The sequence below is a fragment of the Lampris incognitus genome, chromosome 5, assembly GCF_029633865.1.
Source record: "Lampris incognitus isolate fLamInc1 chromosome 5, fLamInc1.hap2, whole genome shotgun sequence".
Lineage (NCBI taxonomy): Eukaryota > Metazoa > Chordata > Actinopteri > Lampriformes > Lampridae > Lampris > Lampris incognitus.
Genome location: NC_079215.1, coordinates 6,895,205 through 6,917,993, shown reverse-complemented (window position 1 = coordinate 6,917,993; position 22,789 = coordinate 6,895,205). Strand labels below are relative to the sequence as shown.

The window sequence follows — 22,789 nt, the reverse complement described above, 5'->3', positions numbered from 1 at the left end:
TTCCCTTTTAAATGGGGCCACATTTGTGAGGAACATGCATTTGTGGGATGAGCAGCAGAGCTGAGTATGTGGGTTGCGCCCATGAAAAATTTGCCAAATCTTCTCTGCCAATGCCAAACAGCTTATTTTGCTGTTGCTATTGACTCTTGTTTTGAGCTTCTGGTACCCCAGGTGCTGACAATCAGCTGCCTGATATAAGATTTATTGCCAAGAAGCATTGTTACAACAAAGACATAATCTACCTAACACAAATTTCCTTACTTTTTGTGCTAGGTTTAGTTTAGGATTGTTTGCATTATGTCTGAGGGATATTTTTAAACGTGGAGTAGGAGCTAACTGTTTGTTTTCCAGTCATTTAGCGTGGTGATGTGGTTATGCTATGGGAGGGTTCTCTCATCTGTGCTCCCACTCCCTTTTCTCCCTTCAGATCCTGTGTTTTCTAACCTTTCCTTACAGAACGCATTGTCTCCTCATTCTAACAGCCTCCTCTCGTTCGAGCATCTCTATCTCCCTCCCTTATTTTCATATTCTCTTCATCTGTCCTTCATTATTTTCCATTAGGCAAGGCAAGGCAAGTTTATTTGTACAGCAGCTTCCATCGCAGAGGTCATTCAAAGTGCTTTACAGGCAAAAGATAAGAAAAGCATTATAAAAGCATAAGATAAATAAAAGTAGAGACAAATTTTATAAAAGTACAGACAAGTTTAAAATTGAGTAGCTAAAATAAATAAAAGTGCCCTAAAAACTGATTTATTAAAAGTATCAGCAATCACAGCAGAATATATAAAAATAGCAAAATATACAAGACACACACACACCAAGAACTTGGCCATAGGCTGTTTTAAAAAGTAAGGTTTTTTAACCTGCTTTAAAATGTGTCCAGTGTGGGGGCCTCTCTCAGGTCCTCAGGCAGGGCATTCTATCTACTTGGGGCGTAAATACAAAATGTAGCTTCCCCTGCTCTAGACCTAGCATGAGGGGTGGTTAAAAGACCACTGCCATTGGACCTGAGAGTTCTTGCTGGCTTGTAAGAAGTTAACGTGTCTTATATTGTGTGGTGCAAGGCCATTTAGGGCTTTGTATACAATTAACAGAATTTTAAAATCGATTCTAGTTTTGATGGGGAGCCAGTGCAGAGATCTAAGAACAGGTGTAATGTGTTCATACTTTTTAGTTCTGGTGAGAACACGTGCTGCCGCATGTTGAATTAACTTTAGTTGGCGCACAACTGATTTTGAGAGGTTGATGAATAGTCCATTACAGTAGTCTAGTCTACTTGTTGAAGGTAGTCAGACGTCCTGGGTACGACATTAAACTGCAATCGTCGTGTCGCTGGCGACTAAGCTGGCCCCCCCACTTCAACCCTTGGGTTGTTGTGAGGAGGGTGTGTGGACACCCAGCAGGACCCCTCTTTCTATGTTGTATTATGTAAATTGCGTGAACACAACATCCATTGCACGCTGTCCGTCTTGGGAGAGAGATCCCTCCTCTGCTGCTCTCCCTGAGGTTTCTTCCTATTTTTTTTCTCCCTGTTAAAGGTTTTTTTTTTTTTAGGGAGTTGTTCCTTATCCGATGAGAGGGTCTAAGGACAGGATGTTGTGTTGCTGTTAAGCCCACTGAGGCAAATTTGTAATTTGTGATATTGGGCTATACAAATAAAATTGATTTGATTTGACTAAAAACAAAACCTGTCAAAGGGCGGATGAGTTCCTCTGTGAACCAACGCCCATCCATACCTGGAGAGGAGATAGGGACCGCCAGGTACTCCCCCTACTGAAACACAATGATGACTCAACCTGAGGCATCAGCTGTGCTTCTACGACCTCCATAGGTTACAGAACTGATGATGATGATGATGAGTCTACTTGTTAGAAATGCATGGATTAATTTCTCACAGTCTGATTTTGATAGAAAGCCCCTTAGGTTTGAAATGTTTTTAAGATGGTAGAAGCTTTACCTTTCCATCTGCTCTGCATGTTCCTCATTCTGTCCATACTCGACCATTTCTTTGCCTCTTGTATTTTCTTATTGTTCTGTATAGCTTAGCGGTTAGAGCTAGCCACTGTCATGGTCAGGTGTTTCAAATATATTTACTCATGCTACTGATGGGGATTTGGATCAAAGTGTCTACTAAATGGCATTCTCTGAATTTTACATACAATCTGCTCATCTTAATTTTTGTATCGCACCTTACTTTCACCTTCCACCATTTTTACCCAATCCTTCCATCCTCTGCTTCAACTCCTCCTCTCTGTTAGATGGGGGGGACTATGGTTTAGATGAGAAGGACATGGAGGCATCGGTGGCCACAGTGCGGTCGATGTGCGAGCAGATTGAGGCTGACCTGATCCTTCTAAGAGAGAGGATGGACACAGGTGGCCAGATCCAGGACTATCTCATCCGCCGACGTGTAGGTGAACAGGACTTCCTGGAAGTTAGGTAAAACAAATCGAAAGGGGCATGTGACTGGAGCATCACCATTTCAAATCCTGGAGCAAATTGTAACTAACCCCTAATTCAGGTATGGGCAACATGATCCAGAAAGAGCCGGTGTGGGAGCAGGTCTTTGTTCCAACCAAGCAGTTACACACCCGAGTCTACAAATCAGGGTCCTTAGCAAAGACTATTGGTTGACTTAAAGAATCAGCTGTGTAACTGCTTGGTTGGAAAAAAGACCTGCACCCACACCGGCCCTTTCTGGATCATGTTGCCCATCGCTGCAATTCCTCCAATAGACCTGCATACAAATTTTAAATGATAGAGCAGGGGTGGGCAGTCTTATCCAGAAAGGGCCGGTGTAGGTGCAGGACTTTGTTCCAACCAAGCAGTTACACACCTGATCCCACTAATCAACCAGTAGAGTCTTTGCTGAGGAACTTGATTAGAAGACACAGGTGTGTAACTGCTTGGTTGGAACAAAGACCTGCACCCACACTGGCCCTTTCTGGATAAGATTGCCCACCCCTGTGATAGAGGGAAATTGGATGAATGAGTGATGAGTGTCATGGTTGTGTGGTCTGGGCCATCAAGGCTCACCTGTTCCCTATCCCCTGACTGGTGTTTCTGTTCACCCGTGCTCCATTTGCATGAGTAACCCTGACTGCCCCATGATTGCCCCATTCACCTGATTGCCCCTGCTTTTCTCACCCGTTCCCCTTTCCCTGATTGGCTTTTCTGTCCCTGCCCTGCTCATCTGTGCCCAGTCTCCCTGATTGACTGCCCAATGTTACATATCCCCCCTGGTTGCCCTGGCACTTTGTCGGATCGACACACACACACAAATACATATTGACTTTTGGTAGCCAGATGCTTCGCCTCTCGTCTCGAGTCTCCCTTGCTCCCTGAATCTACGTTCCTGTTTTGTAAGTTTGTTTGTTTTATGAAAACATTGTTCTAGTCTTTCTTTGAGTCGTGCATTTGGGTTCTCAATTCCTGCCCTCGGCGTGACAAGGAGTGCAATAATAGAAAGCAGATCATTGCTTAAGAAGAGGGTGTGTGTGTGTGTGTTTTTTAAGAAGAGGGTGTGTTTAACTAATCCCTCTGAACAGGGTGTGTGTTGTGATATGTCTTTTTTTTTACATGTTAGTTTTCTTTAACACCAGCGCTCATTGTTTTGGCCGCTCCCTGCTCATTCAGGACTCCTTGTCTGGATGTGGCCAAAGGGGTTAGACAAGCTTTGCTGTAGATCTCCTCGGTGTGAATGTGTGTAAATTTAGTGCCTTTGAACAAAGGTGTTGCTGAAAAAAGGGCATGTTTGCACAGCAGACCTAGCCTGAATTTGTAGAGGTTATATATTACAAATGTGGCGGCACGTTTGGGGTTTTTCTTAAGTACAATAGTAAAGGATGAGCTGCTAGGCTCCCACTACCCAGACCTTACCACAGAAGTCATTTATTTGACCATTAAAATATGTGGGTCATTCACTAATTATATTGAAGGCTTGTATTGTTAAAATAAATCTTTTTTAAATATATCTTTATTAGTTCTTCAACGACTCAATCATTCAAAATTTGGGGCAATAATATTGCTCTCTACCTCCAGGCGAGTGCCTTCCTGCTTCTCTTGAGTGATAGCTGTTGACAGATATGCGTTCCATGCTTATCTCCTTCAGGCAGGGAAAGTAGCATGTCACAAAATGTAGAGACATGGCCTCTGTCATGCAGATTGTGTTCTCAGTAGTTCTTGGAGGTTATTTGAAAGTTTTAATTTCCGAGTTTATGAGGCATCTTAACTGCAGTAATGAGATGGCACCATAACTCCATCTTGGCAGTCGGAAAATTCTTCAGCCTAGCCTGGTACACATCCAATATCTGGCTACTTTTTGGCATCTTTTTCACTGCTTTTTGTGAATGTATCCTTGACTGAAATGTGGTATTAATCATGTATTTTGTTAATGGGATGGTAAATAATGTATATCCGCTCTCTGAACATAGTCTCACTTGTATATCAGCCCCCAATTTACACTTAAAAGTCAGCCTGTGCCTTGTTTCTTATAGTTCCCCTGAAAGGCGTTAGATCACAGTCATTACTACATGATGCGGTAACACTTTAGTATGGGGAACATAGTCACCATTAATTAGGTGCTTATTAGCATGCAAATTAGCAACATGTTGGCTCTTAATTGGTCATTATTACGTACTCATTAATGCCTTATTCTGCATGGCCTTATTATACAACCAGTAAGCCATTAACTACGAGTTTTCCCTCTATAACCTCAGAATTATTGCTTATTAGTAGTACCATCTCAATATGCTTTGCTTAGTATGGCCTTTATAAGGTGGTAGTACCACAAGAAGAGTTATTCTCCCTTACTAACACTTAATGAATATGGTCTGTTCTTGCATAACAAAACACAAAACTACAAGTGTTAATAGTGTTAAATTACTGTAAATTAAGTTTTTGTTACTTAGAATATGTTCCCCATACTAAATTGACATCTTGATCATTACTAATTCACTAGTAATTAAGTTTTTTTATGTTCCCCATACTAAAGTGTTACCCATGATGCTATAAAATTCATAGAAATATATATATTTTTTGATCTTTCCACGAAATTAGCATTGATTAGCAATCTCATGGGAAAATAAACTAATTGGCAATTGCACTTGCCGTTAGTGATGTAAGGTATTTTTAGACCAGGATGAATGTGCTGCATGTAGCAGATGTTCCAAATGACACTCGGTCTTGTGCTGGAAAAAAGGTAAAAAATTAGAACCTATTTGCCACGTTAGTGTATTAATAGCATGTACTATGTCAAAAATTCTTGTGATATGCAGCGCTGTAGTAACTACAGTGGTACAAAGTTGATCAGCCACAGCATGAAGATATGGGAAAGAGTAGTGGAAACTAGGGTAAGAGGAGAGGTGATGATTAGCAAGCAGCAGTATGGTTTCATGCCACGAAAGAGCACGTGATGTTTGCTTTGAGAGTGTTGGTGGAGAAGTATAGAGGAGGCCAGAAGGAGTTATATTGTGTCTTCGTGGTTTTAGAGAAAGCATATGACAGTGCTGAGAGAGGAGGTGTGGTATTGTATGAGGAAGTTTGGAGTGGCAGAGAAGCCCTTTCTTGTTTGCAATGGTGATGAACAGGTTGACGGATGAGATCAGGCAGGAGTCTCCATGGACTATGATGTTTGCAAATGACATTGTGATCTGTAGTGAGAGTAGGGTACAGGTTGAGGAGAGCCTGGAGAGGTGGATGTATGCACTGGAGAGAAGAGGAGTGAAACTCAGTAGGAGCGAGAGGGAGGATAGTGGAATGGTGAGGATGCAAGAGTAGAGATGATGAAGGTGGATGAGTTTAAATACTTGGGGTCAACTGAGGATGCAAGAGTAGAGATGATGAAGGTGGATGAGTTTAAATACTTGGGGTCAACCCACTCCACCCTGCAGGCAGGGTGGAGTGGGTGGAGAAGAGTATCAGGAGTGATTTGTGACAGAAGGGTACCAGCAAGAGTTAAAGGGAAGGTTTACAAGATGGTTGTGAGACCAGCTATGTTATATGGTTTGGAGACAGTGGCACTGACGAAAAGACAGGATGTGGAGCTGGAGGTGGCAGAGTTGAAGATGCTAAGATTTTTGTTGGCAGTGACGAAGATGGACGGGATTAGGGACAAGTATATTAGAGGGACAGCTCAGGTTGGACGGTTTGGAGACAAAGCAAGAGAGGCGAGATTGAAATGGTTTGGACATGTGTGGAGGGGAGATGCTGGGTATATTGGGAGAAGGTTGCTGAAGATGGAGCTGTCAAGCAAGAGGAAAAAGAGGAAGGCCAAAGAGGAGGTTTGTGGATGTGGTGAGGGCGGACATGCATGTGGCTGACATGACAGAAGAAGATGCACAGGTCAGGAAGAAATGGAAACCGATGATCTGCTTTGTGGCCTCTAATGGGGGCAGCTGAAAGAAGATGACTCTGTCAAAGCTTTGGTTCACATTTTATCTTGTGCTGTGAATTAACAGATCCAATTTTGTGGAAAAAATGGTCCAACCCCTTAATTCTTCAGGCCCTGTGGTGTGTGTGTGGGTGTGGGTGTGGATGTTTCTGGCCTTTCTTGTGATTTCATAAAGAAATGTTTCATCATAGAGTGGTCAAGTTAAAGTTGCCTCCTCTCTCTCTGCCTCTTGTCTGTTTTCTCCTCCCCAAGGGTGGCAGTGGTGGGGAATGTGGACGCTGGTAAGAGCACCCTGCTGGGGGTGCTGACCCATGGTGAGCTGGACAACGGCAGAGGCTTTGCCCGCCAGAAGCTGTTCAGACACAAACATGAGATGGAAAGTGGAAGGACCAGCAGCGTGGGGAATGACATCCTAGGCTTTGACCAGGAGGGGCAGGTGGGTGTTTTAACAGTCTACAGGATCAGATCTAACTATTGCTGAAGATTATAAAGGTTATGAAGGAGAACCTCCCAATACTAATATTAGTTGAACTGGGACCACAACATCTCTGCAAGACTCAATAGTAAATTCTGGTGGTTTCGAAGCATCCATCGTTCTAAGCCTGCTCTCAGTCAGGTATAATCAGCAAAGCTTAGAAATCATTGGGTCAGGCTGAGAGGGATTGCGATGGTTTTGCCATATTGTATAAATCAGAAATTCCTACAATATGACACCAAACAATTCAGTGTGACGAATCTCAGTTGAATTCTTAAACATAGTATTTTTTGCATATGTAAGTAGATATTGTGATAAATATATCGATATTGTGTAATATTGTGATTATCACAATATTGTCCATATCACCCAACACTACTACCATTATTGGTGTCTACTGTTACTTTTGTGCCTTACAGGACTCCCTATTTGTATACCATTTCATCCGATAACGCCTCCTTAATAACCTTTTCTGATCTTATCGTTTTTAACCTGAACCCCAACCCAACCCTGGCCCTAACCCTCATGTTAACCTATCATGAACCCTTATCTTAACCTAAAGGTAACCCACATGAAATGCCATGCAAATAGTGTGTCCATGCCCTTTGCTTAGTATTACTGGTATCTACTATTGGGCACTTCTATTTGCACTTGACATATGCACAGATAGCAATGCTGTGTCTGTGATACTGATATGCGGCATTGTTCATCTAGTTTTCTAAAATTTGATTCTCCCATCAATCTGTTGTAATGATCTAAAGCACTCTTACACTAAATGTACTCGACCCCCTGCAGTTTGCCTACTGAGCAAACAGGTCAGTAGAGGATGCAGTCGACATGGGATTGCACTACATCTTCGAACACCGACTCCCTAGGGACATACACAAGGGTCTTGTTTGTGGACTTCAGCTCAGCGTTCAACACCGTCGTCTCGGAGATCCTCCACTCTAAACTCGCCCAGCTCACTGTACCAGCTCTCATCTGCTCGTGGATTAAAAACTTCCCGACAGACAGGAGGCAGCTGGTGAGGCTGGGGAAACTCACATCCAGCACCTGGGCAATCAGCACTGGCGCCCCCCAGGGATGTGTGCTCTCCCCTCTACTCTTCTCCCTCTACACAAATGCCTGCATCTCAGGTGACTCACTCGTCTGTTAAACTCCTGAAGTTTGCAGACAACACAACCATCATTGGCCCTATCCAGGATGGTGACGAGTCTGCATATAGTAGACGGGAGGTTGATCAGCTGGCCCTCTGGTGCGGCCATGACAACCTGGAGTTGAACGCGCTCAAAACAGTGGAGATGACACTGGACTTCAGGAGGAGTCCCCCCAGCACTGCCCCCCCCACCATACTCAACAGCACGGTGTCTGTGGTGAAAACCTACAGATTTCTGGTTTCCACAATCTCCCAGGACCTTAAGGTGGGCATCCAGCATAGACACAATCATCAAAAAGGCCCAGCAGAGGATGCACTTTCTCTGCCAGCTCAAGAAGTTCAACCTGCCTCAGGAGCTGCTGATTCAGTTCTACACTGCAATAATCTAGTCTGTCCTCTGCACATCCATCACTGTCTGGTTTGGATCGGCCACCAAACAGGACAGGGACAGACTACAGCAGACAGTTAGGTCAGCATAGAAAATCACTGGTGCCAACCTGCCCTCCATTCAGGATTTATACACCTCCAGACTCAGGAAACAGGCAGGCAACATCACTGCAGACCCATCACACCCTGGTCACAACCTGCTCCAACTCCTTCCCTCTGGCAGGCGCTACAGAGCACTGTACCCCAAAACAACCAGATATAAAAACAAGTTTATTTCTGTGGGCTGTCATTCAGATTAACGCTTAACACGTTCAATAAACCCAACCATTTAGTATACACTGTACTGTACATTTGTACGTATTCTAGTACTCTGTCATGTCCATCTACCTCATGTATGTATGTATGTATGTATATAAGTACTGTTTACTGTTGCATTGCTTTTCGTTGGCTTTGTTCTTCTCCCTACATGTTGTATTTGTTTGCCTAATGTGTTGTGTGGAGTGTTTGTATGTTTAAATGTTGCCGCTGTTACACAACAATTGCCCCTCTGGGGACAAATAAAACCTACTTGACTTGATACCGCAGACATGTATGTAAGTAACCTGCTAACATCTATTTCAGCATCTCTGATACAGTCTCTGCACCATTGCACCTTATCACCTCTTTATTTCGCCTGTATAAGTCAATCCTTGTGTATATATCTGAAGATTGTTGTGTTGTAGTGTTGTTATTCTATGTTAAGTACACTGAGAGAGCCTTGAAACTGGAGTCAAATTCCGTGTTTATGTAAACCTATATGGCCAATAAACAGGATTCTGATTCTGATGGTGTGCATTCTTGGTGTATTCATGGCCAAAACAAACTAATTGTCCAGGGCAAGTAATTGCCTGTCAGATATGTTAATATTTTCATATGAAAGTGTCATTTAGTATGCAATTGCTAATTGTAGGTCAAGAGGAGAGGTGACGATTATCGAGCAGAAGTATGGTTTCATGCCATGAAAGAGCATCTCAGATGTGATGTTTGCTTTGAGAATGTTGATGGTAGAAGTATAGAAAAGGCCAGAAAGAGTTACATTGTGTCTTTGTGGATTTAGAGAAAGCATATGACAGGGTGCCGAGAGAAGAGGTGTGGTATTGTATGAGGAAGTCGAGAGTTGCAGCGAAGTATGTAGGAGTGGTGCAGGATATGTATGAGGGTGGTGTGACAGTGGTGAGGTGTGCAGTAGGAATGTCAGATGGGTTCAAGTTGGAGGTGGGATTACATCAAGGATCGGCTCTGAGCCCTTTCTTGTTTGCAATGGTGATGGACAGGTTGACAGACAAGATCAGGCAGGAGTTTTCATGTACTATGATGTTTGCGGATGACATAGTGATCTGTAGCAAGAGTAGGGTGCAGGTTGAGGAGAGCCTGGAGAGGTGGAGGTATGTACTGGAGAGAAGAGGAATGAAAGTCAATAGGAGCAAGACAGAATACACATGCGTGAATGAGAGAGAGGACAGTAGAATGGTTAGGATACAAGGAGTAGAGGTGACGAAGGCGTATGAGTTTAAATACTTGGGGTCAGCTGTCCAAAGTAACGGGGAGTACAGGAGAAAGGTGAAGAAGAGCGCGCAGGCAGGGTGGAGTGGGTGGAGAAGAGTGTCAGAAGTGATTTGTGACAGAAGGGTACCAGCAAGAGTTAAAGGGAAGGTTTACAAGATGGTTGTGAGACCAGCTATGTTGTATGGTTTGGAGACGGTAGCACTGATGAAAAGACAGGAGGTGGAGCTGGAGGTGGCAGAGTTGAAGATGCTAAGATTTTCATTGGGAGTGATGAAGAAGGACAGGATTAGGAACGGGTATATTAGAGGGACAGCTCAGGTTGGACAGTTTGGAGACAAAGCAAGAGAGGCATGATTGAGATGGCTTGGACATGTGTGGAGGGGAGATGCTGGGTATATTGGGAGAAGGTTGCTGAAGATGGAGCTGCCAGGGAAGAGGAGAAGAGGAAGGCCAAAGAGGAGGTTTATGGACGTGGTGAGGGAGGACATGCAGGTGGCTGGCATGACAGAGGAAGATGCAGAGGACAGGAAGAAATGGAAACGGATGATCCGCTGTGGCGAGCTCTAATGGGAGCAGCTGAAAGTAGTAGTAGATTCAGTATGCAATTGAACACTTTGTTTCTCTAGACTGTTCTTTATGATTAGTCCAGTCATCTTTTATTGGCAGCTTTGTAAGTTTGCACATTCCAGAATCTGACTTGGTGGGATGCTTCAGTGAAGAACACAAAGGACATAGAATGTTCTTAGATACCTTTGTTTTGTTTTTTATTTAAGGTTCTTTTGCTTAGGATGTAAGGTATCTAATTTTCAAAGAAGGTCTAAGTTGATGAGCGGGGTACTCTTGTTGCTTAACCAGAACTTGATGAGGATTTCACAGGGCATCTCCGACCCTGATTAGGATGTCATCACCTTGGCGACATCCTTTTCATAACGCTTAGTTGTGTAAATTACATGTTCATTTAATTAAATTTTGATTCGTTCTGTGAAAGAATAATCAGTTCCTCACCCCCCCCCTTCTCATGCATGCAGAAACATAATTACTCTGCAATTCTCTCAAATTCTGTCCAAAAAACAAAACACACACACGCACGCACGCACACAGGCCTTGTTCAGACTTCAAGCCCAAATCCGTGTTACCCAGATTGATATTTGAAGGTCTGGACTGTAAAAAACCCCACATGAAATGGGATTTTTGCAGATCCAATCTAAACCACCTGACCTACATTTCTTTGGACTGTGGGAGGAAACCCACGCAAACACGGGGAGAACATGCAAACTCCGCACAGAGGACAACCTCGGATGACCCCCCCCTCCCCCCCAAGGTTGGACAACCCCGGGGTTTGAACCCACACACTCCCACAGTCCAAAGACGTGTAGGTCAGGTGAATTGGCCATACTAAATTGTCCCTAGATGTGTGTGTGTGTGTGTGTGTGTGTGTGTGTCGGCCCAGTGATGGACTGGCGGCCTGTCCAGGGTGTCTCCCCGCCTACCGCCCAATGACTGCTGGGATAGGCTCCAAGCGTCCCGCGACCCCAGTTGGGATAAGCGGCTTGGATAATGGATGGACGGATCTAAAGCACATTTGGAGGTGGTTTGAAATCCAGTTGGAATTCTACAGTTGCATCTCAGTCCGAATGCTCTGGGTTCCCAAATCAGATTTCTAACTTTGTTTTGCGTCACTTGCAAAGCTACGCACAGTGACGACGTCAAATCCAGAGCGACGGAAGTGCATCAGAGTGGCCTCCATGCTGCTACTAGCAGAGCGGTATGGAGGAAAACGTGGCGAACAACAGTCTGTGGAGAGATGCTGAAATTGTGAAAAAATAAATTTAACAATGCCATTGTCGGGAGGGTGAGACGATGGATCTCCATTTCATATTGTTTCACGTTGGTAATCCACGTCACCAGCATACTAGGGGTGTAAGAAAATATCTCACACTTGAGTAACTTAAACTTAATTCCGTTTCCCGCAGCCCACAGCAGTGCAACACAAAGGACAAAAACCTCCAAAAACATACAGAAATGGAGAGAACAAAGCAAAAAAAACAACAACACACAAATGGCCAACAACACCGTCCACCCAGTGCAACAGTCCAAAAACTCCACTGTCCAAGGGAACCAACGCCAGCCAGGATGACTGTCGTAACTGCTGGTCTGCATGGGCTAGCAGTTAGCCTACCCTGCCCCGCCTACGCTTCCCGTCAGCCTGCCCTCAGCGTTTCCCCGTCGGGCGCAGCTCCAGGCAGGGCCGTGGTCCCTGGGCCCAGCGGACCAGGCTCCCCCAGCCGATCCATCGCCAGCTCTCCAGCCAGACACCTTCGACACACCTCCCCCACACGATGACACAAATGCAGACAAAAACACTGCACAGTTGATGCTAGGCGAGGCCGCCGCCAGGCCTCCTCGGTGTTTCCTCTCGGGCAGGGTTGTGGGCTAGCAGTTAGCTTAGCCTGCCCCGGTTCCACGTCCTGTCAGATGGCCCTCAGTGTTTCCTTGTCGGGCCCACAGGACCCAGCAGACCAAGCTCTCTCAGCCGATCCAGCGCCAGCTCTCCCCAGCCAAGCGAGATCGACGATCAAAATAAAACCTTAACACAATGACACAAACATAGACGTTGACGTAGACACTGCATAATTGGTACTGGGTGAGGCCGCTGCAAATGTGAGTCCCCGCCGCCATCTTCCCACACCGGAAGTGGTGTTGTTGAATCGTAACACCTGTATCATGATACGTATCGTATTACCAGATTCTGGCCAATTCACGGCCTTACAGCGTATGTAGTTACTCACGGCTACGTCGTTACCACAGCAACCTGACTCTAAATCCATCCCTCTATTTTTTTGTTTATCTTTTAAAACAGGTGGTAAACAAGCCAGACAGCCATGGGGGAAGCCTTGACTGGACCAAAATCTGTGAGAAGTCCTCCAAGGTCATCACCTTTATTGACCTGGCCGGCCACGAGAAATACCTCAAGACCACAGTCTTTGGCATGACTGGACACTTACCTGACTTCTGTATGCTCATGGTGAGAGAGGGGGAAGGAGTGTGTATGAGTGGCAGTACGCATGTGCCTTCATGTTTTGTATTTGGACATAAATGTAGTTATACATTTATACATTTCTAAGCAGTGTAAAAGAAGACATAAAACTCTCTTGTGGTACTGCAAGCATCGTATAGACCTCAATGTGTACACTTTTTTATTGGCACATTTAAATTTAACATGTTTAGGCACGGTGGTGCAGTGATTAGTGTGGTCGCCTCACAGCAGGGAAGGTCCTGGGTCCGAGCCCCGGGGTAGTCCAACCTTGGGGGTCGTCCCGGGTCGTCCTCAGTGTGGAGTTTGCATGTTCTCCCCGTGTCTGCGTGGGTTTCCTCCGGGGGCTCCGGTTTCCTCCCACAGTCCAAAGACATGTAGGTCAGGTGAATCGACCGTACTACATTGTCCCTAGGTGTGAATGTGTGTGTGTGTGTGTGTGTGTGTGTGTGTGTGTGTGTGTGTGTGTGTGTGTGTGTGTGTGTGTGTGTGTATATGTCGGCCCTGTGTGATGGCCTGGCGGCCTGTCCAGGGTGTCTCTCCGCCTGCCGCCCAATGACTGCTGGGATAGGCTCCAGCATCCCCACGACCCTGAGAGCAGGATAAGCGGTTTGGATAATGGATGGATGGATGGATGTTTTGTCATATGTGCGAGTGCTATTTGGAATGCAGTGCTCACACCATATTTCTTCACCCTCCTTTCCCTCTTTACCCCCCACTCACCCCCTGCCCCTCCCAGGTCGGCAGTAACGCTGGTATTGTTGGCATGACGAAAGAGCACCTGGGCTTGGCACTAGCCCTTAATGTGCCAGTGTTTGTAGTGGTCACAAAGATAGACATGTGTCCCGCCAACATCCTCCAAGGTAGAGTGAACCTTACTTTCATGCAGAGCTGCTTTCGCTTATTTGACACTGTTTAGGTGGTGTTTGTTATATGCAAGTAATTTTTTTAGACGCAAACCAACTCATCGACCTGCAAAAAAAGCTCGCTCAAAATGTGGTAACATATTTAGATGAATGAAAATCTGTTATTGACTACACTTCTGCCCCTTTTCCACTACATGGTACCGGCTCGACCCGACTCGACTCGCTCTTTTTTCGTTTTCCATTACTGGAAAGTACCGGCATTTTGGTAACTGTTACCTTTTTCCTGGTACCACCTTTTGTCGAGGTTTCAAAAAAAACTGGAGAGGGTACCAAAATCAGTGCAGACCTCTGATTGGTCAGAGAAATGCGTCACTGCATCATTTTGCATCACTGCGTCATCAATGCGTGCATGGGATATCACCCGGCGTTTTTAAATACCGAAGCGGAGTTATCTTAAAAGTACATTTTGAAATTGGAAAAAAAAAATGGAGAGCTGAAAATCCACACCGTGGTCTGTCGAGGTACAGACGATGTCCGCCATTTTTGTTCTTACAATGGTGGCGTTGAAGATGACGTCACAGCAGTTTAACCAGGCGTCGCTATGACGACCAGCTGCACTGAGGGGGTACTGTTACGGTGATGGAAAACGACACGGAAGTGAGTCGAGTCAAGCCGGTACCACGTAGCCGTAAAAGGGGCATTAGTGATGACAAAACCATGCACCAAAGAAAAGTGGACGCGGGGAAAGCACAATATAGAGACACATGTAAAGCATCTTCCTGAAGTTCCTACGTAATGGCACCGTCCCATGCAGCAACAACAACATGTGAGTGCTGCAGAGCCCTGGAAACAAGAATGGAGCTCCCCTACGCACAGCAAGCAAACCTAGATGGGGGAATCCCATCTTACTAGAAAACCTAACCATGCATTGAACCCGAGACCTTCCCAGTGAGGGTCTCGGTTTCAACGTATAAGTAGGTCTTTAGTATAGATTTTAAGGAAGCTTGCAGACTCAACCTCTCTGATGTGAGCAGGAAGACTGTTCCAAAATAAAGGCGTGCAGTAATACATCTCTGCACACTAGTGAATTTTTTTAGGCTGTGGAAACAAAGAGGATGCCTGTGCCCAGGGATCGGTGTCTTTGAATGGCACAAAAGGCTTTATAAAGTGATGGATGAGACGGAGCAAGCGTATATAGTATGTTATACAGTCACAGCAACACTTTAAAATTGAACCGAGAATGGATAGGGAGCCAGTGAAGTGAGGCTTTCCGTGTAAAATCAGGTACGACTGGGCGTCCGGGTAGCGTAGCGGTCTATTCTGTTGCCTACTAACAGGAGGATCACCGCTTTGAATCCCCGCGTTACCTCCAGCTCGGTCGGGTGTCTCTACAGACGCAACTGCAGGTGGGAAGATGTGGGTATGTGTCCTGGTTGCTGCACTAGCGCCTCCTCTTGTCAGTTGGGGCGCCTGTTTGGGGGGGGTGGGGACTGGGAGGGAATACCGTAATCCTCCCACACGCTACGTCCCCCTGGTGAAACTCCTCACTGTCAGGTGAAAAGAAGCAGCTGGCGGCTCCACATGTATTGGAGGAGGCATGTGGTAGTCTGCAGCCCTCCCCGGATGGCTCGGAAGAGTGGGGTAATTGGCCAAGTACAATTGGGTAGAAAAATAGGGGGGAAAAGCCACAAAAAAAATACAAATGATAGACAGTTTATTTGAGATTTTATAAACGGCTTATAATTAACTGTTTATATAAATAAACCGTTTTCTGTTCTCAATGCAATTTGATATATTTTTGGTCTTTCTCTACTTTTGGCAAAGCAGATCAGGGTTTTTTTTCCCTCTCTGGATCGGCCCCTCCTTCATCCTTATTGGTGATTGGAACTATAAGTGACGCTGAGGTTGCATGTTGAGATATCGTTTCAACTTAGGAAACAGGTTACGGGCTCAGGTGATGGCTCTAAAAAGAGGTTAGGGATCTGCGTCAGGTTGACGGTGCACAAAGCTTGACCTTTCCAGAGAAAATGACAAGAATACAGGATGCGGCCTTTTACAGGTCTCCAGGGGACACGCGTTAAAGGTGAAACCACACTAGAAGCAGCAAAGTCGCCTCCTGCCTGCTACTATCTCTGGGTGTGTCATCTTGCCTGTAGATGCATCGGTTGTATATTGCACCCAGTAAATTTGCGCTCTGTAGTAGTTGGTCCCTTCTCATTCAAAAAGAAAAACGATGGCAGTTCAAGGTGGCTTTGGCTTTGCTGTTTCCATTGTGGTTCCCCTGTAAGTCCACTGAAGGTAGTTTAATTAAATCTTCGACTGCTTGGATTCAGTAACCTTCACGTCTACCCTAGTTTTTCTCATTTTTGATTATTTTATGAAATAGTAACGCATCCAAATCATCTAATGCCCCTTCCACTGCATGGTACCGGCTCGACTCAACTCTGCTCGCTTTTTTTGGTTTTCCATTGGGCAAAAGTTAGGGAGAGTACCAGGTACTTTCCACCTCCGTTGAGGTTGCAAGTGAGCTGAGCCGATACTAAAAGGTTACATGAAAATACCATCCATCCATTATCCAAACCGCTTATCCTGCTCTAATACCACTATATATAAATAAATAAAATAAAATCTAAATATATATAAATATATGTATATTTATTTCTATTTATTTAAATATAAATAATATAAAGTAAAAATATTTAAATATAAATAAATAAAATATAAACAAAATGTAAAAATGTATTTATATTTATTTAGATATAAGTAAAATCTTAAAAAAGATTAATAATAATTAGATGTAAATGTAAATAAAAATAAATATGATATAAATAAATTTTATTCATATTTATTTAAATATAAATAACATCTGACCACTGTTTGGTCAGAGAGAAATTGAACAGCTGTGTTTATAACCAGGAAATGCCAAAGCGAGACTTGTATTATAGTTGATAATCTATCCATGTAAAAAATTATGTTTTGTCAGCAAATTTTAGTTACACTAATATTGTCCATATGAAGCACATATTTAGAGTTGATCGTGTTGATTTTTCTTTTTTAAATAACACACTCGTGTTGGCCGATGGTAGCGAAGGGAGGAAAAACTAGTCAACACGCCCACAAATGACCAGCGGGGCTTCACCATGAGGGGGGTACCATAAGCAGTGGCAAACCAAATCCCAAAAAGTAAAGCGAGCAGAGTCGAATAGAGTCGAGTCGAGTTGAGCCAGTACCATACAGTGGAGAAGGGGTATAAGATGCCACATATGAGTGGTGGGGGACGGGCTGTTTGTTTATGTAGACAGCAAATAATTGAAGAAGTCATTCACCAGAACTGTGTTTTCTTTGGGCTATACATTTTTTTTTTTTTGCATTGGCGCGCAAGTCAAATTGATTGTACATTGTGCTCTATAATAGAATGCTACGCGGCCGTATCATACTCAGTGATTTATTTCCAAGTTTGCATACACTATATTTTTATGTGTGTTTGTGAATCTGCAGAGACACTGAAGTTGTTACAGAGGTTATTAAAGTCACCAGGCTGCAGGAAAATCCCAGTACTGGTCCAGAACAAGGACGATGTCATTGTCACAGCCTCCAACTTCAGCTCTGAAAGGTAGGATAGAGATGCAGAACGAATGCTAGGAAGAGCGGCCCTTACATTTATGTTTTTCATGTTATGTAACGGGCGGCATGGTGGCGCAGTGGTTAGCGTGGATGTCTCACAGCAAGAAGGCCCTGGATTCGAGCCCCGGGGTAGTCCAAGCTTGGGGGGGGTCATCCTGGGTCATCCTTTGTGTGGAGTTTGCATGTTCTCTCCATGTCTGTGTGGGTTTCCTCCGGGTGCTCCGGTTTTCTCCCACAGTCCAAAGACATGTAGGTCAGGTGAATCGGCCATATTAAATTGTCCCTAGGTTGACTGTGTTGGCCCTGTGATGGACTGGCAGCCTGTCCAGGGTGTCTCCCCGCCTGCTGCCCAATGACTGCTGGGATAGGCTCCAGCATCCCCGCAACCCTGAGCAGGATAAGCGGTTTGGATAATAGATGGATGGATGTAATGTAACTGTGCCTGTGCCATATACACTGCTCAAAAAAATAAAGGGAACACATAAGCAATGCGATGTAGCTCCAAGTCAATCACACTTTTGAGATATCAACCTGTCCAGTTAGGAAGCAACACTGATTTGTGACTCAATTTCACCTGTTGGTAAATTGTCTAATTTCCACCAGGTTTAAATTAGACAATTTGCAAGACAACCCCTATAAAAGGAATGGATTTGCAGGTGGTGGCCACAGACCATTTGCCTGTCCTCATCTTTTCTGGCCGATCTTTGGTTAGTTTTTCATTTTGCTAGTGCCCTCACCACTAGAGGTGGCATGAGGCGGTATCTGCAACCTACAGAAGTTGCTCAGGTAGTGCAGCTCATCCAGGATGGCACATCAATGCGTGCTGTGGCAAGAAGATTTGATGTGTCTCCCAGCACAGTGTCCAGAGCATGGAGGAGGTACCAGGAGACAGGCCAGTACACCAGGAGACGTGGAGGGGGCCGCAGGAGGACAACAACCCCGCAGCAGGACCGCTATCTGGTCCTTTGTGCAAGGAGGAACAGGAGGAGCACTGCCGGAGCCCTACAAAACGACCTTCAACAGGCCACTAATGTGCAGGTTTCTGCTCAAACAGTGAGAAACAGAATGCATGAGGATGGTATGAGGGCCCGACGTCCACAATTGGGGCCCGTGCTCACAGCCCAACACCGTGCAGCCCGATTGACCTTTGCCAGAGAACATCTTGGTTGGCAGATTCGCCATTGGCGCCCTGTGCTCTTCACAGATGAGAGCAGGTTCACACTGAACACATGTGACAGACGTGAGAGAGTCTGGAGACGCTGTGGAGAACGTTCTGCTGCCTGCAACATCCTCCAGCATGACCGGTTTGGCGGTGGGTCAGTGATGGTCTGGGGAGGCATATCCTTGGAGGGCCGCACAGACCTCTACGTGCTAGCCAGAGGTACCATGACTGCCATTAGGTACCGGGATGAGATCCTCAGACCCATTGTCAGACCATATGCTGGTGCAGTGGGCCCTGGGTTCCTGCTCATGCATGACAATGCTCGTCCTCATGTGGCCAGAGTGTGTCAGCAGTTCCTGTATGTCGAGGGCATTGATGCTATGGACTGGCCTGCACGTTCCCCAGACCTGAATCCAATCGAGCACCTCTGGGACATCATGTCTCGTACCATCCGCCAACGCGATGTCGCACCACAGACTGTCCAGGAGTTGACCGATGCCCTGATCCAGGTCTGGGAGGAGATCCCTCAGCAGACCATCCGTCGTCTCATCAGGAGCATGCCCAGACGTTGTAGGGAGTGCATACAGGCACGTGGAGGCCACACACACTACTGAGCCTCATTTTGAATCGTCTTGAAGAATTTCCACAGAAGTTGGATCAGCCTATGTTCTCATTTTCCACTTTGATTTTGAGTATGATTCTGAATCCAGACCTTAATGGGCTAATGATTTTGATTTCCATTGATCATTCTTAGGTTATTTTGCTCTAAACACATTCCTCTGTCTAATAAATAAAGATTTTCAGCTGAAATATTTCATTCATCGAGGTCTATATTGTGTTTTTTAGGTGTTCCCTTTATTTTTTTGAGCAGTATACACTACCGTTCAAAAGTTTGGGATCACCCAAACAATTTCGTGTTTTCCATGAAAAGTCACACTTATTCACCACCATATGTTGTGAAATGAATAGAAAATAGAGTCAAGACATTGACAAGGTTAGAAATAATGATTTTTATTTGAAATAAGATTTTTTTTACATCAAACTTTGCTTTCGTTAAAGAATCCTCCATTTGCAGCAATTACAGCATTGCAGACCTTTGGCATTCTAGCTGTTAATTTGTTGAGGTAATCTGGAGAAATTGCACCCCACGCTTCCAGAAGCAGCTCCCACAAGTTGGATTGGTTGGATGGGCACTTCTTTGAGCAGATTGAGTTTCTGGAGCATCACATTTGTGGGGTCAATTAAATGCTCAAAATGGCCAGAAAAAGAGAACTTTCATCTGAAACTCGACAGTCTATTCTTGTTCTTAGAAATGAAGGCTATTCCATGCGAGAAATTGCTAAGAAATTGAAGATTTCCTACACCGGTGTGTACTACTCCCTTCAGAGGACAGCACAAACAGGCTCTAACAGGTACTATTTAATGAAGATGCCAGTTGGGGACCTGTGAGGCGTCTGTTTCTCAAACTAGAGACTCTAATGTACTTATCTTCTTGCTCAGTTGTGCAACGCGGCCTCCCACTTCTTTTTCTACTCTGGTTAGAGCCTGTTTGTGCTGTCCTCTGAAGGGAGTAGTACACACCGGTGTAGGAAATCTTCAATTTCTTAGCAATTTCTCGCATGGAATAGCCTTCATTTCTAAGAACAAGAATAGACTGTCGAGTTTCAGATGAAAGTTCTCTTTTTCTGGCCATTTTGAGCGTTTAATTGACCCCACAAATGTGATGCTCCAGAAACTCAATCTGCTCAAAGAAGTGCCCATCCAACCAATCCAACTTGTGGGAGCTGCTTCTGGAAGCGTGGGGTGCAATTTCTCCAGATTACCTCAACAAATTAACAGCTAGAATGCCAAAGGTCTGCAATGCTGTAATTGCTGCAAATGGAGGATTCTTTGACGAAAGCAAAGTTTGATGTAAAAAAAATCTTATTTCAAATACAAATCATTATTTCTAACCTTGTCAATGTCTTGACTCTATTTTCTATTCATTTCACAACATATGGTGGTGAATAAGTGTGACTTTTCATGGAAAACACAAAATTGTTTGGGTGATCCCAAACTTTTGAACGGTAGTGTATATTGACTCAACTCGTATGAGTGCGAAAGTTTTTACATTGGTGTTTCTACTAGCAATGTGTATTTCACCTGATTTCCCCATTCAAGTAGTCACACGAAATACTGTAATTGATGTACCTTAATTGATACATATATATTTGTGTGTGTGTATATATATATATATATATATCATGTATCTCACTATGTGTGATTTTTTTTTCCATGTGTTAAGCGTTCATTTGAATGACAGCCCAATTACAGTGCTCTGTAGCGCCTACCAGAGGGGAGGAGTTGGAACAGGTTGTGACCAGGGTGTGATGGGTCTGCAGTGATGTTGCCTGCCAGTTTCCTGAGTCTGGAGGTGTATAAGTCCTGAATGGAGGGCAGGTTGGCACCAATGATTTTCTCTGCAGACCTAACTGTCCGTTGCAGTCTGTCCATGTCCTGTTTGGTGGCCGATCCAGACCAGACAGTTATGGATGTGCAGAGGACAGAATTGATTATTGCAGTGTAGAACTGAATCAGCAGTTCCTGAGATAGGTTGAACTTCTTGAGCTGGCAGAGAAAGTACATCTTCTGCTGGGCCTTTTTGATGATTGCGTTTATGTTGGAGGCCAACTTTAGGTCTTGGGAGATTGTGGAACCCAGAAATCTGTAGGTTTTCATTGCAGACATGGTGCTGTTGAGTATGGGGGGGCAGTGTTGGGGGCCTCCTCCTGAAGTCCACTGTCATCCCCACTGTTTTGAGCGTGTTCAGCTCCAGGTTGTTATGGTCACACTAGAGGGCCAGCTGATCAACAACCTCTTGTCTATATGCAGACTCGTCTCCATCCCGGATAAGGCCAATGATGGTTTGGTTGTCCACAAACTTAGGAGTTTAAAAGACGGTTCACCTGAGATGCAGTCATTTGTGTAGAGGGAGAAGAGTAGAGGGGAGAGCACACATCCCTGGGGGGCGCCAGTGCTGATTGTCTGGGTGCTGGATGTGATTTTCCCCAGCCTCACCAGCTGCCGCCTGTCTGTTTGAAAGTTTTTAATCAACTAGCAGATGGGGGTTGGTACAGTGAGCTGGGTGAGTTTAGAGTGGAGGACATCTGGGACGATGGTGTTGAATGCTGAGCTGAAGTCCACAAACAGGACCCTTTAGTATGTCTCTTGGGAGTTAAGGTGTTGGAAGATGTAGCACAATCCCATGTTGACTGCATCCTCTACTGACCTGTTTGCTCAGTAGGCAAACTGCAGGGGGTCAAGCAGGGGGCCTGTGATTTCCTTCAGGTGGATCAACACCACTCTCTTGAAGGATTTCATGACCACAGATGATAGGGCAATGGGCCTTTAGTCATTTAATCCTGTGATACGGGGCTCTTGAAGCAGGGACGGACTTCACACAATTCCAGTGATCTGTCGAAGATCAGTATGAAAATGGGGGCCAGCTGGTCAGCACAGACTATAAGACAGGAGGGTGACATGCAATTCAGGCCCGGTGCCTTCTTGGTCTTCTATTTCTGGAAGAGCTGGCGCACGTCCTCAACACAGATCCTGAGTGCGGGTGGGGGGTCAGGGGGGTGGTGGCTGGCAGGGAGTGCAGTTGGTTGTGTGTCGTTGCAGGAGAGGGTGAGGGGTGTGAAAGTTTGCTTTTCAAACCTGCACCAAAACCCATTTAGGTCATCGGCCAGTTGATGGTTCCCTGCAGTGTGGGGGGGGTGGTCTCTTATAGTTGGTAATGTCTTTCAAACCACTCCAGACTGATGATGGGTCATTGGTAGAAAGCCTGTTTTTCAACTTTTCAGAGTCGCACTTTTTTGCCACTCTTGATCTCCTTTGTGAGTGTATTTCTGGCTTTGTTGTACCGGATCCTATCTCCACTCCTGTAGGCTTTCTCTTTGGCCTGATGAGGCTGCCCGAGTTTTGCTGTGAACCAGGGCTTGTTGTTGTTGAAGGTACAGAAAGTTTTGGTGGGCACACACGTGTCCTCACCTAATGTACAATTATTTTGTTCAATGAACAGCTAACTCTAATTCTATTACAAAGCACAGCTCAGCAACTGCTCTTTTCAGCCCATTACTTGGCCGCTTATAGTAGCAGGAGAAACGCTCA

General features: G+C 45.0%; 1 protein-coding gene across 1 annotated transcript in view; it reads left to right on the top strand.

Annotated features, from left to right (window-relative positions):
• The window catches only part of LOC130112746 (GTP-binding protein 1-like), a 45,764-nt gene that overhangs the window by 5,240 nt on the left and 17,735 nt on the right, over positions 1 to 22,789 (top strand). Inside the window, exons 4-8 of the mRNA XM_056280226.1 lie at positions 2,259 to 2,439; positions 6,644 to 6,827; positions 12,815 to 12,979; positions 13,728 to 13,851; positions 17,353 to 17,467. Coding sequence (XP_056136201.1) covers positions 2,259 to 2,439; positions 6,644 to 6,827; positions 12,815 to 12,979; positions 13,728 to 13,851; positions 17,353 to 17,467 — 769 coding nt within the window. The remainder of the gene's footprint in view (positions 1 to 2,258; positions 2,440 to 6,643; positions 6,828 to 12,814; positions 12,980 to 13,727; positions 13,852 to 17,352; positions 17,468 to 22,789) is intronic.